The sequence below is a fragment of the Sus scrofa genome, chromosome 2 (assembly GCF_054392235.1).
Source record: "Sus scrofa isolate SSC_HxYL_T2T_F1_AM1 chromosome 2, Sscrofa_HxYL_maternal_Yorkshire_Landrace_v2.0, whole genome shotgun sequence".
NCBI lineage: Eukaryota > Metazoa > Chordata > Mammalia > Artiodactyla > Suidae > Sus > Sus scrofa.
Window position 1 is genome coordinate 69130762 of NC_139384.1, and position 16751 is coordinate 69147512.

The window sequence follows — 16751 nt, forward strand, 5'->3', positions numbered from 1 at the left end:
AACTAGCATCTGACAAGCAGGGCTGCCACATCCCGCTCGCCTCAACCTGCCCCTGCACCTCGCAGCCTGGAGCTTCAGAACCACCCAATCACCCAAAGGATCTCACTGCATCTACCATCTTGGAAGCCAAAGCATAACAGGCATTTTACAGAGAAGACTCAGGACATTGGCAAGAAAGTTCCTGCCTCCTAAACAGTCATCTCCTCTCCTCCATCGTCCTCCCCACTCGCGTCACTGTTCCTTCATCCTGCCAGGCACAGCTTCCACTTCTGAGTCTCTGCATGGAACTGTTACTGTTCGCATAACCCAGAGGCTCTTCTCCCAGCCTCCCCACCCTTCAGATCCTCTCTTTGCAGTCTTCTGAGCACTCCCGACATCATTTGAGCATAAAACATGACCCATCTCCTCACTTTGAGTCCACCCCTCCACTAGGCCGTTAGTTCTGTGAGGGCAGGGCTGAACCTGCTGGTCCCCATTCTAGCCTTGATGCCCTGTGAGGTAACATTCCCCAAGCACGTGAACTGAGACGTGTGCTACCGTCTCATTTTACTGGCCTGATCTGAGAGACGCAGATGAATGAATGCCCTCCAACCACGGTGTGGGGTGCACCACGCCCGCCGGTCCCACCGTGACAAGCGGTTGCAGGTGAACTTTGCAGGTGCACCTATGACTCACCTCCTCAGGTGCCAAATCCCATAGGCAGGCCGCACCCGCCCACACCCCAACACCCCAATTAGCAGATCCTCATGTAGCAACAGAAAGTGGGCCCCGGGGGCTCTGGGCCAGCTCCTCCCTCCAGGATATCCATACTGCTATGACCCGGGGATTCGAGGCGGGCCGGGAGGGCAGGAAGCGGAGCCGCTGCCCCTGCTGCCCAATAGCGCAGGTCCCAAAGCCCAAGCCTGTGTCGTTCTCCTCCCTTCCCGGTCTGTACCCCGCTCGGGGCGGGGCAGCCCAGCCCAACCCCATACGCTGCTTCCTCCACGAGCACCCACGGCCTCTACCTGCGCCATGTGCCTAACCGTAAGGGATCGCAGCCCAGGGACCCCTGGATCCAGCCGCCCCCGGGTCCCCGCCCCGGCCGCTCCATCCTCCGGCCCTCGGGCCGAGATAGGCGATCGCGCCCCCTTTCCCGGACCCCGCGTCCCCAGGCGGGGCCGACCTCGTTCAAGCTCCTCCAGCACATAGGCTAGCAGCCCCGGGGACCCGCACTCGCCGCCCACCACCAGCAGCAGCGAGCTGGGTGCCTCCGACGCCCCGGGCCTCGCCACCGCCGCCGCCATCTTCGCGCCGCCCTGACGCTCCCGGCGCCCGCCCCACTGTTCCCGCCCCTTAAGGGGGCAGGACCGGAAGGGCTGAAGACCCCGCCCGGAAACCCCTCCTAGCCAGTTGTCTGCCCCCCCCCCCACCCTTTGAGGTCTAGGGAGATGGGGGTTACGGACTCGGATGTCATTGGGCACCCCTGCCCAAATGACAGCTGATTCATTCATTCATTCATTCATTCATTCATTCAACAAACCCTCACTGTGTGCCCACTACATGCCAATCAGAATCTGCCCTCTGCAAACTTATCACATCACGGTGGGCCCAATCAGAACCGCGTCCCAGATGGTCCCAGTTCCCTATGTCAGGGCTTAAGCAGAGAAAAAGAAGGCTATCTCTGAGGTGATAGATGTGGTTGACGGGGCAACAGACAGTCACGTAAGGCACAAGTTAGAGCACCAGGCAAAGTTTTAGAGGTAGGAAAGTACTTGTGAATTTGGGACACATTCCGAAGCACTCTGGGCCTGGAGCAGAGCACCGCACTTATTTATTCTGCACCTACCAAATACCAGGCATTTCACTCCATTAGCTCACTGAATACATGCATAAACCTAAGGTCAGTGCTGTTGTTACGGCTATTTCAGAGGAATGGAAAGAAAACAGACATGGAGAGATGAAGTTACCACACCCATAAGAAAGAGAGAGATTCAATTCCAGGTGAGCGCGATTCTAGATCTAACCTCTGAAGGGACTGACTGGCACACATGGGCACCCCTCTCTCCCCCCAACAATCGCATTCAGCCCTTTTTACCCATGACGGCCATTACTTGCAGAATCGTGTTGCATCAGACTTTTTGAACGTGGCCCATACCCACGAAGGGCTGGGTTGTCTCTCTCAGGAGTGACCGCCCCATCTTGAGAGGTATACAAAACCAATCAAGACAAATGAAAAGAACTGGGATCAGCCTTCCACTGCCCTTCCTTATCTGTTCAACGGAACTTCCTCCCTGGTCAGTGTGTAACAGTCTCTGGCCACGTGCTAACGTCTGACATTTGAAAGCTCCACTTCCTTTCTTTTTGGCCCTGGCATCCTTCCTCTATCCTGGTCCCTGCCCCTTGGCTCTCTTCCCTGTTTCCTAGCTGCCTATGATTTCTTCTATTACTGCTCTCAGCAATAATAGGAGTGGGTGTGTCTATGTCAGATTCTGTCTCCCCAGCTGGGGTAGGACATTGTTGGAGGCTGAACCAGGCTGAGGTCTTTCTGGGGTCCTGGCCTTTTGCAGGACAAGGCTGGGCATCTGGGAAGTGCATGATAAGGGGTTGAGAAATGGGAGTGAAAATCTCATTCATCACCATTCATTCGTTCACTCATTCATTCATTTATTCCTTAATGTGTATTTATTTGATTTGAGTCAGGACTGGAACCTAGGACCTTCTGCCTAAAGTCTAGGCTTTTCCTCTTGCCCAAGGCTATGAGTTATGATCATTAGTGTTCATTCTTTTTTTTTTTTTTTTGACTTTTTTTTTTTTTTTTTTTGCTATTTCTAGGGCCGCTCCCTCGGCATATGGAGGTTCACAGGCTAGGGGTCCAATCAGAGCTGTAGCTGCCAGCCTACGCCAGAGCCACAGCAACGTGGGATCCGAGCCGCGTCTGCAACCTACACACAGCTCACGGCAACGCCGGATCCTTAACCACTGAGCAAGGGCAGGGACCGAACCCGCAACCTCATGGTTCCTAGTCGGATTCGCCAACCACTGCGCCACGATGGGAACTCCTAGTGTTCATTCTAATTGGTCTTAAAGGGCCCTGAGATGCCAAGGTATGTCTCTACCAGGGGCTTTGGGAGCTAATGTTCTGAGTGTCCTGGAGTCCTGAGGTTTTCCTGTTCCAGAGTGTCCCCCAGTCTGGGGACCCTGGTGTGGGGATTGTGGGGATCATATCCCAAGATATGAAGAAGCATCTGAGGACCATTTCTGAATTTCCAGGCAGTAGACTCTGGTCACTGCCTTTGTCCACACCCAGGTCCATGCCTGTTTCCAGGTCATCAGTCCCCAGAGGAGTCAGGTGATGGCTTTTGGGGGGGGAAATGGAACGCTAGATCTTCAGAACTGCTGGATGTTCTTGTCTCCTTCCCCTGGCAATTCTTTTCTCTTTTTAACATTTTTGTTGTGGTTAACATAGGCATAGTCAAGTTCACGAACGGTGGGAGTGGAGGTTGATGAAAGTGATGACGCTTGGGCCGGGATCTATGTCATTCCCAGCCCCTGTCCATTCCTGAGACCCTCCAGTTGATGTTCCCTTCCCTCAAGGTGACCATGACCCTGATCTCCATCACTTTGGCGAGTTTTACCTGATTTTGAACTTCACAGAAATGAGATCACACGGGGTGTCCACTCTTGGCTCTGGCTTCTCTTGCTCCTTGTGAGGAACAGACATTTTGTTCCTTTTCACGGCTACGTAGTACTCTTGGGTACCATCCTTTTCTTTTTATATTGTGGTAAGATTCCCATTGTGGCCCAGTGGTAACAAGCCCGACTAGTATCCATGAGGACGCAGGTTCTATCCCTGGCCCTGCTCAGTGGGTTAAGGCTCTGGCGTTGCCATGACCTATGGTATAGGTCGCAGTTGCAGCTCAGATCTGGTGTGGCGGTGTCTGTGGCATAGGCCAGCAGCTGCAGCTCTGATTCAGCCTCTATCCTGGGAACTTCCATATGCTGCGGTTGCAGCCCTAAACAGCAAAATAAGTAAATAAGTAACTAAGTAAATAAATAGTATTGTGGTCAAATAAATTTAACATATTATTACATTTTTAACCATTTTAAGGTGTATAATTCAGTGATATTTAGTATATTCACAGTTTGTGTCACCCTAATATCTAGATACAGTTTGTGTGACACTAGTACCTAGCTCCAGAGAACCTAAGCCATCCCCATGCCCATTAGCAGTCACTTCCATTTCCAACCGCCAGCAACCACTAACCTGTTTTCTGTCCTTGTGGATTTGTCTGTTCTGGACATTTCAAACAATGGCCCATTCTCTCTGACTTCCTTCACTCAGCAAAATGTTTTCAAGGTGCATCCATGTTGTATCATGTGTGACCACTTTATTCCTTCATGTTTTATTGGTCCATTCATCTGTTGGTAGATGTTTTGGTTGTTGCCACCTCTTTGCTGGTGTGAATCGTGCTGCTGTAAACATTCAGGTACAAGTGTTTCTCGAGCATCACTTTCAATTCTCTTGGGTCTGTACCTAGGAGTGGAATTGCAGGGTCATATATGGTAAATCTATATTTAGCTTTTGAAGAACTGCCAGACTGTTTGCCATAGCAGCAGTAACATTTTACCTTCCCACTGGCAGGGTACAGGGATTCCACTATCTCCATATCCTTGCAAACACTTGGATTTTTTTTCTTGCTTATTAGAATCCCTAGGTACCAATTTTTCACAATTTGTCTATTTTACCTGTTAGTGGATATCTGGGTTGTTTCCAGTTTGGGATCATTATGGATGATCCCAAAGGCGTTTTGAGCCTTTCTGTGCAAGTTTCTTGGGGAATATACTCTTTTCTCCCTCGTACATGCTCAGGAATGGGATGGTTGAGTCAGGAGGTAAGAAATCACCAGGCTGGGAGTTCCAGTCGTGGCACAGTGGTTAATGAATCCGACTAGGAACCATGAGGTTGTGGGTTCGGTCCCTGCCCTTGCTCAGTGGGTTAAGGATCCGGCGTTGCCGTGAGCTGTGGTGTAGGTTGCAGACGCGGCTCGGATCCCGCGTTGCTGTGGCTCTGGCGTAGGCTGGTAGCTACAGCTCCGATTGGACCCCTAGCCTGGGAACCTCCATATGCTGCAGAAACGGCCCAAAGAAATAGCAAAAAGACCAAAAAAAAAAAAAAAAAAAAAGAATTCACCAGGCTGTTTTCTCAAGTGGCCTGTGAGGGAGGCATGCCACGCATGTCTTAACCAACACTTAGGCTTCAGCCTTTTAAAAAATAACTCTGTTTTATTGAAGTATAGTTGATTTCCAATATTGTGTTAGTTTCTGGTGTACAGTTAAAAATACATATATATACTACTTTCCATATTCTTTTCAGTTAAAAATACACACATGTATTCTTTTCCATTATGGTTTATTACAGGATATTGAATAGAGTTCCCTGTATTATCCAGTAGGATCTTCTGTTTATCCATTCTGTATATAATAGCTTGCATCTGCTAATCCCAAACTCCCAATCCATCCCTCCCCCACGTCTCCCTCCCCCTTGGCAACTACAAGTTTGTCCTCTATGTTTGGGAGTATGTTTCTATTTTATAAATAAGTTCATTTGTGTCATATTTTAGATTCCACATATAAGTGATATCATATGTGTTTGTCTTTTGCTTTCTGACTTACTTTGCTTAGTATGAGAATCTCTAGGCCCATATGGCATTATTTCTTTCTTTTGGGGAGAGGGGGGCTGCATCCTCAGCATGTGAAAACTCACAAGCCAGGAATCAAACCTGAGCCACAGCTGTGACCCAAGTTGTTGTAGTGACAACACCAGATCCTTAATCTGCTGCACTGCAAGAGAACTCCTATCTCAGTCTTTTTTAATGTCAGCTGTTTTAATATTTGCCTTTCTTGCCTTCTTCCCCCACCTCTCTCACCAACCCTGTTCATCAACGTTCATTAAGTACTTGCCAACCAACACTCTTATTCTGGGTGCTGGGCAAGGAACAAGGCTGCTGGTCCCGGGCGCAAATCACTCTCAATCTGGGACAGGAGGGAGGCTGAGGGCCATATGCTTGTATGTTTGTTCACTTCGTTCTTGCAACAACTTGGGGCACAGGCTCTGAGTAAACACATTTAATAAATGGGAAAGGGGGGAAGTTGGAGAGACAAGGAACAGATTCAGGGTCTGACACCCTGGCTGGGATGTGAACCCAGGGTTTGTGACTCCAGGCCCTGCCATAGGCTTTTATTCATTCATTGGTCCATTCATCCATTCGGTAAACACTTCTTTCTTTTTTTCTTTTTTCTTTTTCTTTTTTTTTTTTGTCTTTTCAGGACCGCATCCTTGGCATTTTTTTTTTTTTTAAGAGCCACGCCAGGCTAGGGGTTGAATTAGAGCTGCAGCTGCCTGTTTGCATCATAGCCACAGCAACAAAGGAATCCAAGCGGAGTCTGTGACCTACACCATAGCTCATGGCAATTCTGGATCCTTAACCCATTGAGCAGGGCCCAGGATCGAACCTGAGTCCTCATGGATACTAGTTAGGTTCATTATCATTGTGCCACAATGGGAACTCCTAGTAAACACTTCTCAAAGAACAGCAGAAATTATCACAATCTTGTAAATCAACCATACTTCAGGAGTTCCTGTCGTGGTGCAGTGGTTAATGAATCTGACTAGGAACCATGAGGTTGTGAGTTCGATCCCTGGCCTCGCTCAGTGGGTTAAGGATCTGGCATTGCCTTGAGCTGTGGTATGGATCACAGACGTGGCTTGGATCTGTGTTGCTGTGGTTCTGGTGTAGGCCAGCAGCTGTAGTTCCGATTTGACCCTAGACTGGGAACCTCCACACGCTGCGGGTGTGGCCCTGAAAAGACAAAAAAGACAAAAAACAAACAAACCATATTTCAATAAAACTTAAATAAATAAATAAAAATAATTTTTAAAAACTCACTTCTTGACAATTTTCCTGTGTCCCCAAGAGGTCTCCCTCCTTGTCCTCCAGGAGACCCAGTCTGTAGGAAGAAGAGCTGGCCACAGATATCCCCAAGCTGTGGAGTCAGGGCTGGGCTACGGCATACTCCTGGAGCTGGAGGAATCAGGAGTAGGACAGTGAGGGCTCTGTGTGGGGAAACAGGGAGGATATCCTGGAAAAAGAACATTGAGGCTGGGCTTTTGAAGAGTGCATAGGAGTTCACCAGGCAGTTGATACATTCATTTATTCCACAAACACCCTCAGCCAAATCCTCTGTGCCAACCCCATCACAGCCTGATCCCAAAGAGTCCCCAGCCTGGCGGCAACAGAACCAGACACAGACTCCCCAGAGAGTCATGGATGGCTGGGTAGGGAAGGTAGGGCCTGGAGATGCTCCAGGTGAAGGAACATATGAGTTTTTCAGGGGACCAGTAGGGGTTTCCTGGAAGGAGGTTATGGCTCCAATTTGCTCTCCTACTGCAAAGAGTGCTAGTGCTGAGTATTTTTGTTTTGAAATATATTGCTTTGGTTAAATGAGACCAAGATGACATTGCTCTGGAGTTCCTGTCATGGCTCAGTGGTTAACGAATCTGACTAGGAACCATGAGGTTGCGGGTTCCATCCCTGGCCTCGCTCAGTGGGTTAAAGATCTGGCATTGCTGTGAGCTGTGGTGAAGGTCACAGATGTGGCTCAGAGCTGGCTTTGCTGTGGCTGTGATGTAGCCTGGCAGTTGCAGCTCTGATTTGACCTTTCTAGCCTGGGAATTTCCATATGCCACAAGTGCAGCCCTAAAAAGCAAAAAAACAAAGGAAGAGAAGACCACACACAATGGCTGAGTGGAGCTGTTGTGGAAACCGCAAACACTGTGGCAATGGAAGGAGACAAACAGCACTCGGAGATATGGAAAAGCAAGGTTTATTCAGCACCGGTGCGGGCTCAGAGGAGTCACCTCCAGAGTCTGAGCACCAGGTCTTTGTCCTCAGTAACTTTTATACACTACAAGGTCTTGATTTTCCCATGTAAGCATCCCGGACCTCCCCCATCTCCAAGCAGACAGTGTTCCTCCCTAAGAGACTGAGCAAGCAAGGTTACAGAAGCAGAACTGATAAGCAATGCTGGGTACCTAATTAGCAGGGCTGCTGGCTTGGACAGAGAGCACACAGTTGTTACATTATTACAAGAAGGGTGGCATAGTGATGAGCACAGCTGGAAAGGCTTGCAGCTGCCTTCTTAGCCAAGGGGAGGTTCTTTAGTTAAAACTCCATTTCATTCTCCCCTCTTGATGTTCAGGGTGCATCTGCACCCTTTACAGATCATCATCAGTCATAACCCTTTGGTAGCCTCTAATAAGTAGCAGGTGGGAGGCTGTTTTTCTTTCAACCATGGTTTTTATAAAACCTTCTATAATATTTATCAGGAGAGGTACAAGGCAGGGAACAAGTAGGCACCCTGCGAGTGTAACCATGACTATTCCGACCATTGTCTTAATTCCTCCCAATCAAGAGAACCATTTACCAAAGAGACTGTCTGTATTCCATCCTTTCCAAGTTTGTACAGGTACATGGGCTAGTTTAGTCATGAGGTCAGCAATTTCTTCTACCACCTTTCCGGTGTCATCTATTTGTAGACAGCAATTACTTAAGTTAAATTTTCTACAAACCCCTCCTTCAGAAGCAAGTAAATAATCCAAGGCCAAGCGATTTTGGTAGATTGCACTGCGCATTTTAGTTTTTTGTTGGGCCAGTATAGTCAACGCCCTTGCAGTGTTATTTGTTATAAGTTCCAAAACCGCCTGTAGTCTGATGATGCGGTTCAGCATAGAGATAGGGGTGCGATATCCCCAAGAGCCATCCTCTGCCCAGGTGGCAGGTCCATAATATTGAATTATCCGTTCTGGGGGCCATTCATCATCTTTCCAGTCTCCAATTTGGAGAGCCCTCCGGTCTCTCTGGGCACCCTGTGCCCTGTATATAGGAACTCCCAGTTGCTCCCCTAGTGACAGCGGGAGCAGGAAGAAGGAAGGTCTGATTGTTCCCAGTACACATGCCCCAGCCCAATTTGGGGGGGAGTATGGAATAGGCCATTTTTCCCACAAATCCAATATAATCCCTTTGGTGCCCACCACTGGATATTAGTACTGATATCTTCCCATGCTTGTCGAAGGAGGGAAAAGTTAGACAAGGGATTAGGCTTGGGCTCTGAGTGATTGGAAGATGACCACCATTGAGTCTCTTGGGCAGTCAGATTATAATACCTTAGGCCTAAACATGTTAGGCTTTTAACTGCAACATTAAACTGTCCTCCCCGCCTCGCAAGACAATTTCTCCCAATAATAGCAGTTCTGAGGAGCCATACCCCATTGGTGAGTTGGGGGTATGCAGTCTCATTATGAGGCTCTAATGGGTCCAGTTTTCTGGCTTGCCAAGGCCAGTGGTCTCCTGTGTTCGTTCCCCCGCATACATAACAAGAGGAGACCTTGAGAGTTTGTGCAATAGTTTCTGCCAGGGCTAAGAACAAGTTCTTAGTTGTGGCCGGAATGGGAGGTGGGGTGTTTTTTATCTCTTCATAAAAGGAATGAAAGACCCTGTGAGAGGCAGCTTGGAGCACAAACGTGATTCTCTGGAAATGCAGCACAGTTCCAGGGTCAAGGCCTCTTCCATCAATGCAAATGCTTATTTTGAAACCCTCCTTCCATTTGGGCTCACAGGCAGCTGATTCCTCAAGCTTCAGCCATGCGTTGACTGACCAGCTTCTGGTGTGGTCAGAGCAGGGCTTTGAGATCGTCGTCTCCTCCTCTGTATCGTCAGGCGAAGAGGTCTCTCCAGATGGAGGGCAGTCTCCCACTCTCCACGGTTGTCAGCTGTGCCAGCCGGTTTTACTCTAGAATGATGGATCCAAGCATCTATTCCTGTTACTTTAAGAGCAGTGGGGGTGGTTAGAATTACAGTATAGGGGCCCTTCCATACCGGCTTCAAAGACTCCTTTTTCCAGTCCTTTATCCACACCTGGTCCCCCGGCTTGTGGGGGTGTACGGGCATTATTCTGTTATACCTAAGGACACAGATATTTTGTCTGTGACCCATTTATGTATCTGAGAAATAGTGAGCCCCAGTCCTTGTAATTGTTTATGTAATTCCAAGTCTCCCAACTCCCTGGTGTTTCCTTTTAAACTGATTAGTGGAGGTGGCCTTTCATATAAGATTTCAAATGGCAAGAATCCTATTCCCTCTCGGGGTGAGCATCTCACTTTTAGGAGGGCCACCGGCAACATGTCTATCCAGGGCAAGCCAGTTTCCTGACATAACTTTGCCAGGGTCTGTTTAAGGGTTCAGCTCATGCGTTCTACTTTCCCTGAACTTTGAGGGCAATAAGCAGAGTGTAGTTTCCATCGGATCTGTAAAGCTTTTGCCACCTGTTGTACTGTTTTGGCCACAAATGCCGGTCTATTTTCTGACCCGATGGTCAGAGGCATTCCGTATCTGGGAATAATGTCTCTCAGGAGTGCCTTGGTTACTTCCCTTGCCTTTTCAGTTCGGGTAGGGAAGGCCTCTACCCATCCTGAAAAAGTACAGATTAAAAACTAGTAAATATTTGTACCCCTTACTAGGGGTGACCTCAGTAAAGTCCACTTCCATATCCTCAAATGGGGACAGTCCACAGTGCTGTGCCCCAGCTGGTCTTTGGGGCCCCTGGCGGGCATTATTCTGTAAACAGGTTATGTATCTTTGGGAGACAGAGGAGCAGAGTGCAGGAAGACAAGCAATGAGATAGTACCAGCCCAGTAGGGTCTCTAAGGCAGTTTTTCCCATGTGGGTTAGCTCATGTTCTTGGCGGACTAGTTTGTAGGCCAGCTGTTCTGGAACGTAAACTCGGTGGTCCCGTGTGACCCACCATCCCATTTTAGTTTTAGTTCCTCCTTCCTCCCTTATCCATTTTTCTTCCTCTGGAGAATATTTGGGGACAGCTGGCACTTCTGGGGCCAGCAAGACCTTAGGTTGGTTTGGCTGTTGTCCCGGAGCTGCCTGTCTGGCAGCTGCATCAGCACTACGGTTTCCTTTTGTCACTGGGTCATCCCCCTTTTGGTGGCCTTTACAGTGGATAACTGCAGCTGCTTTAGGTTCCCATACTGCCTCTAGGAGCTTTAAGATTTCAGCCTGGTTTTTAATTCCTTTTCCTTCAGCAGTGAGGAGCCCTCTTTCTTTATATAAGGCTCCATGGACATGTAAAGTTGCAAAGGCATATCGTGAGTCGGTATAGATATTAACTAGCTGGTCTTGGCTAAGTTCCAGTGCTCTGATTAAGGCCCATAATTCTGCTCTCCATGCTGACCAGCCTTGAGGAAGCACCTCTGCTTCTATCACTTTTAAGTCAGATACCACAGCGTATCCTGCCATCCTTTTTCCATCCTCCATAAAGCTGCTGCCATCAGTATATAAAACCAGGTCAGGATTTTGGAGTGGTTTATCAGTCAAGTCAGGCCTGCTGGAAAACACCTCATCTAGTACCTCCAGGCAGTTATGGTCTTGGGTCCCCGCCTCATCTGGCAGAAAAGTGGCTGGGTTCAGAATTCGTACAACCTCCAGTTTTACCCATGGATTCTCACATAGTAACCCTTGATATTGAGTCATTCGTGCATGTGTGAGCCAATGGTGGCCCCTGGTATCCATTAGGGTTACAACTGAGTGTGGGACTTTAACATTGAGGTTTTGTCCCAGGGTCAACTTGTCAGCCTCGCTTACCAACAAGGTGATAGCTGCCAGCACTCGGAGGCAGGGAGGACATCCGGCAGCAACTGAGTCAATTTGTTTAGACAGATATGCCACTGGCTTCTGCCAAGGCCCAAATTCTTGAGTTAAGACTCCCAAAGCCATCCCATTTTTCTCATGAACAAAAAGGTTAAATTCTCTAGTTACATCAGGAAGTCCCAAGGCTGGAGCCTCAGTGAGTTTGGTTTTAATTGTCTGAAACGCTGTCTCCTGACTTGGTCCCCATTTAAGGGGAGCCTTTTCTTGCCCTTTTAGAGCCTCATACAGAGGCCTGGCCAGGTCTGAAAACCCAGGGATCCATATCCGGCAGAATCCTGCTGCCCCTAGGAACTCACGAACCTTCAGGTGGGTGGTAGGGACAGGAATGGCACAAACTGCCTGCTTTCTTTCAGTCCCCAGCATTTGTTGGCCCTGCATGATGTTGAAGCCCAGATACTTGACTTGTTTTTTGCAGATTTGTGCCTTTTTCTTTGATACCCGATACCCTGCCTCCATCAGTAGGGAAAGGAGAGCTCTTGTTCCCTCTAGGCACTGAGCCTCCGTGGTGCCAGCTAGTAGGAGGTCGTCAACATACTGTAGCAAAACACAGCCCAGTTTTTGTCCAGGAAATTCAGCCAGGTCAGCAGCTAAGGCGCCGCTAAAAAGAGTGGGAGAGTTTTTGAACCCTTGTGGGAGTCTAGTCCAGGTGATCTGTTCCTTTGTCCCTGTATGTGGATTTTCCCATTCAAAAACAAACAAGGGCTGACTGGCAGGTGCCACCTGGAGGCAGAAAAAGGCGTCTTTTAAGTCCAGGCAAGTAAACCACTCAGCAGTGGAGGGGATCAGCCCTAGCAGGGTATATGGGTTAGGGACAGACGGGTGTAATGTGACTGTTACTTTATTTATGGCTCTCAAGTCCTGTACTGGGTGGTAGTCCTGTGTTCCTGGTTTTTTCATGGGCAGTAAAGGGGTGTTCCAAGGGGACTGACATTTTATTAACAGTCCATGCTGAAGCAGCCTATTCAGGTGAACCTGGATTCCCAGTCGAGCTTCTCTGGGAATTGAGTATTGCCGTAGCTTTACCAGTTGAGCTCCGGGTTTTAGATCAATTAAGACAGGAGCGTGGCATTTTGCCAGTCCTGGTGGGTTTCCTTCAGCCCAAACCAATGGGTATTTAGTCTCTAGTTCTGGGGAATGGTCCCCATTTTAGCCAGCAGGTCTCTTCCCATCAGGGGGACTGGGAAGTCAGGCAGGTAAAGAAATTCATGTATTACTTCATGGCCTCCTAACCGACATCGTCAAGGACCACAGAAGGGCCTGTGGGTTTGGTTACCTGTGGCCCCAACAATGGTGGTTTCTTTCCCTGAGAGAGGAGCCACAGGTTGTGTAACCACAGAAAGTTCGGCACCTGTGTCAACCATAAAGTCTATGGGGTGGCCCCCTACTTGAATTCTGACCATAGCCTCTCAGGGGCCCAGTTGGAGAGAGCCTGGTCCCCCCTGATCAGACTCAGCTAGGCCGATCAGGTTGGTGCTGAATGGCTCAGATCAGTACTGGCTAGGTGGGGCCTTGGTCTTTTTCTCAGGACGGTTGGGGCATTCATTTTTCCAATGTCCCTTTTCTTTGCAGTAAGCGCATTGGTCATGTTCCAGGGGACTCCTTTTCCCTGGCCTTATGCCTCGTCCCCTATGGGGTGGTCCCACTGGGGGCACCGGTTTTGACAGGGTGGCTGCCAGAAGAGTCACTTTTTGTTTCATTCTCTTTTCTGCATCACGGCGGGCCACCTGGTCTCGGTTAATAAAAACCTTGTTGGCTATTTCCAACAGTTTAGTGGCATTCTCTCCTGCAAATCCTTCTAATTGCTATAGCTTTTTATGGATATCTGATTGGGCTTGTCCCACAAAGGCAGCATTTATCATCCGTTGGTTCTCAGGGGCCTCGGGATCAAAAGGGGTGTAGGTTCGGAAAGCCTCACATAGTCTCTCATAGAATTTGGCTGGGCTTTCATTCGGCTCTTGTAGTATCTCACTGATTTAGCTATATTAGTGGGCTTTTTAGCCCCAGCTTTCGCCCCCTGTAGGAAGGCCTGCTGGTACCTCTCTAGGTTACATTTCCCTTCTTCAGTGTCATAGTCCCAGTGGGGGTTTTCTTCTGGGAAGGCTTCCCTCACCCAGTTTGCCAAGTCTGCTCGACCCCCCGCATTGGCCTGAAGCCATTTTTGGGCTTCTGTTACAATTCACCAGTGCTCTTCAGTGTCAAATAGAGTAAAAAGGAGTTGCTGGCAGTCTATCCAGGTGGGACAGTGTGTCTGGAAAACGAATTCTAAGAGATCAATCAGCACCTGAGGCTTTTCAGAATATGAGGGAGTATGGTGTTTCCAGTTGAAGAGATTGGCAGTGGAAAAGGGCTGGAAATAATAAAAACGTCCCCCCTCTTGTATGGTCCCATCGGGGGCGTCTTGCTGTGGTTCCTGTGTCTCCCGTAAGGGCATTTGTAATGCTGGAGTGGCTGCTCCCTGAGCTGAACGGAGATGCCTGCTCATATGTTCTGGAGAATCTTGCTGCGGGGGTGATATCGCCTCCGGAACTTCAGAAGCAGAAGGAGGAGGAGAAACAGAAGGCGGTGGGCTGTCTGGCATCTGGGGACCTTCGGCTCCTGGAGCTGGGGCCAGCAGCACATAAGGTGGTGGCATAGGGGGTGAGTCCTCAGGTTCCCCTTGATAAATAGGTGGCACCCTCTTTTGAGACAAGGTTTTCTTCTTGGACTGGGCTACTAGCACCCTACACTGGTCTGTGGTGCAGAACCAAACCCATGGGGGCCTCAAATAGGCAATTTCCAACCATTGATCAATATACGGAAATTGGTCTGAGTGTCCAGGGTCTCCTGTTATAACCTTATATACTGCTGTAACTGTGAACACATCTAAGGTCCCTTCCGGAGGCCAGCCAACACCAAAGGAGGGCCACTCTGGGGTACAGAGGGTACACAGTTTTCCAGGACTCAGCTTAACACCATAATCTCTAGAAAATCCTTTCTTAAAATTCTTAACCATATACTCTAAGACAGTGGGCTTGGAAGCCAATTTACCCATTGTGTGAAGTCCCACCCTGTGCCTGTGACGCAAGACAAACATTGAGGACAAGGCCTCAGGTAACAATCGCTTCGCCCGCCTGACCACTCCCCCGGAGGAGATATTTCAGGCGCCTCTTAGCATAGGTGGGACTGTATAAACCCCAACGTAGGATCCCCCCGAAGAGGGCCACCATAAGCCGTATGAGGTCGCCGCGGAACTGCAGGTTAGGACTCACTCTGGCTCCATAGTCCAAAGACGGTGGAGCATGGGCTCTCGTTCTCTCCAGTCACTCACACACACACACACACACACACACACACACACACACACACACACACACACACACACAGAATTGACAAGCCTCCCAATCCCAAGGGAGCAAACCCTGACTGAGTGACCCTTTGGTCACTGAGAGGTGATCAGTTTCTCCTTCCGCCGTATGGTGGGTCCTGACTCAGGCAGATGTCACAGGGGCACTCACCAGTCCGATGTCCTGTCCAGGAACCTGTTTCCACTCTCTTTCTGAGTCCGTTCGGGAAGCGGTGTGGGCCAAGGCCAGCACGGCCTGAGTGAGGGTCTGGATCCGGCAAAATGGCCGGTGTGCGCTATCCACCTGTCACCGGGCCGGTGACCGTGGCCTCCCCCAGTTCCCCCACAACGGTGGCACAAGAAGCCAGCTCGGTTGTCGGCTTCCCGGCCAATGCAGCAAAATGTTGCGGAAACCGCAAACACTGTGGCAATGGAAGGAGACAAACAGCACTCAGAGATATGGAAAAGCAAGGTTTATTCAGCACCGGTGCGGGCTCAGAGGAGTCACCTCCAGAGTCTGAGCACCAGGTCTTTGTCCTCAGTAACTTTTATACACTACAAGGTCTTGATTTTCCCATGTAAGCATCCCGGACCTCCCCCAACCCCAAGCAGACAGTGTTCCTCCCTAAGAGACTGAGCAAGCAAGGTTACAGAAGCAGAACTGATAAGCAATGCTGGGTACCTAATTAGCAGGGCTGCTGGCTTGGACAGAGAGCACACAGTTGTTACATTATTACAAGAAGGGTGGCATAGTGATGAGCACAGCTGGAAAGGCTTGCAGCTGCCTTCTTAGCCAAGGGGGGTGGGGGTTGTTCTTTAGTTAAAACTCCATTTCAGAGCCACTGGGTGGTGTGACAGGGAGATGCCTGGAGATGGAGCCAGGGAGGTTGGAGGGGTATGCGCCATGCAGGGTCACAGGAAAGGATGTGGGTTGTTGTTTTGTTTTGTTTTGTTTTTCTTTTGGGGGCAGCATGCGTGGCATATGGAAGTTCCTAGGCTAGTGGTGGAACTGGAGCTGCAGCTGCCATCCTACACCACAGCTATAGCAATGCAGCATCTGTAACCTATGCTGCAGCTTGTAGCAACACCAGATCCTTAACCCACTGAGGGAGGCAAGGGATTGAATGTGCATCCTCATGGACACTATCTCGGGAACTCCAGGAAAGGGTTTTTAAAGACAACATTAGGGGAGTTCCTGTCGTGGCTCAGTGGTTAACGAATCCGACTAGGAACCATGAGGTTGCGGGTTCGATCCCTGGCCTTGCTCAGCGGGTTAAGGATCTGGCATTGCCGTGAGCTGTGGTGTAGGTCGCAGATGCAGCTCAGATCCTGCGTTGCTGTGGCTCTGGCGTAGGCGGGAGGCTACAGCTCTGATGCGACCCCTAACCTGGGAACCTCCATATGCCGCAGGAGCGGCCCTAGAAAAGGCAAAAAGACAAAATAATAAATAAATAAATAAATAAATAAATAAATAAATAAAATAAAATAAAGGCAAGTTTAGGGGTGAAGAGCACAGGGCATGACCAGTTCCTGGATGCTTTTCTGTTAGGTTGGAGGTGAGGTAACAGGGTGATGTTTCAGGAAGCTCAATCATGAATCTTCTTCCTTCAACCAATTTAAGGTCTGTATGTTTGTAGTCAGTAGTTGCCATCTTGTGGGGGTCCTAAATGTTGGAG

The 16751-nt window shown here is 49.3% G+C and overlaps 1 protein-coding gene across 10 annotated transcripts in view; it reads right to left on the reverse strand.

Annotated features, from left to right (window-relative positions):
* MAP1S (microtubule associated protein 1S) overlaps window positions 1-15613 on the reverse strand; it is a 40060-nt gene extending 24447 nt beyond the window's left edge. For 3 of the 10 annotated variants that reach the window (XR_014836314.1, XR_014836313.1, XM_085009340.1), the window contains exon 1: window positions 1163-1306. Coding sequence is in view for 8 of the 10 variants with exons in the window: in XM_085009340.1 (XP_084865466.1) it covers window positions 1163-1283 (121 nt within the window). In the remaining 2 variants the exon portion in view is untranslated. 10 annotated transcript variants of the gene reach the window in all.
* Between the last annotated feature and the right edge of the window lie 1138 nt (window positions 15614-16751).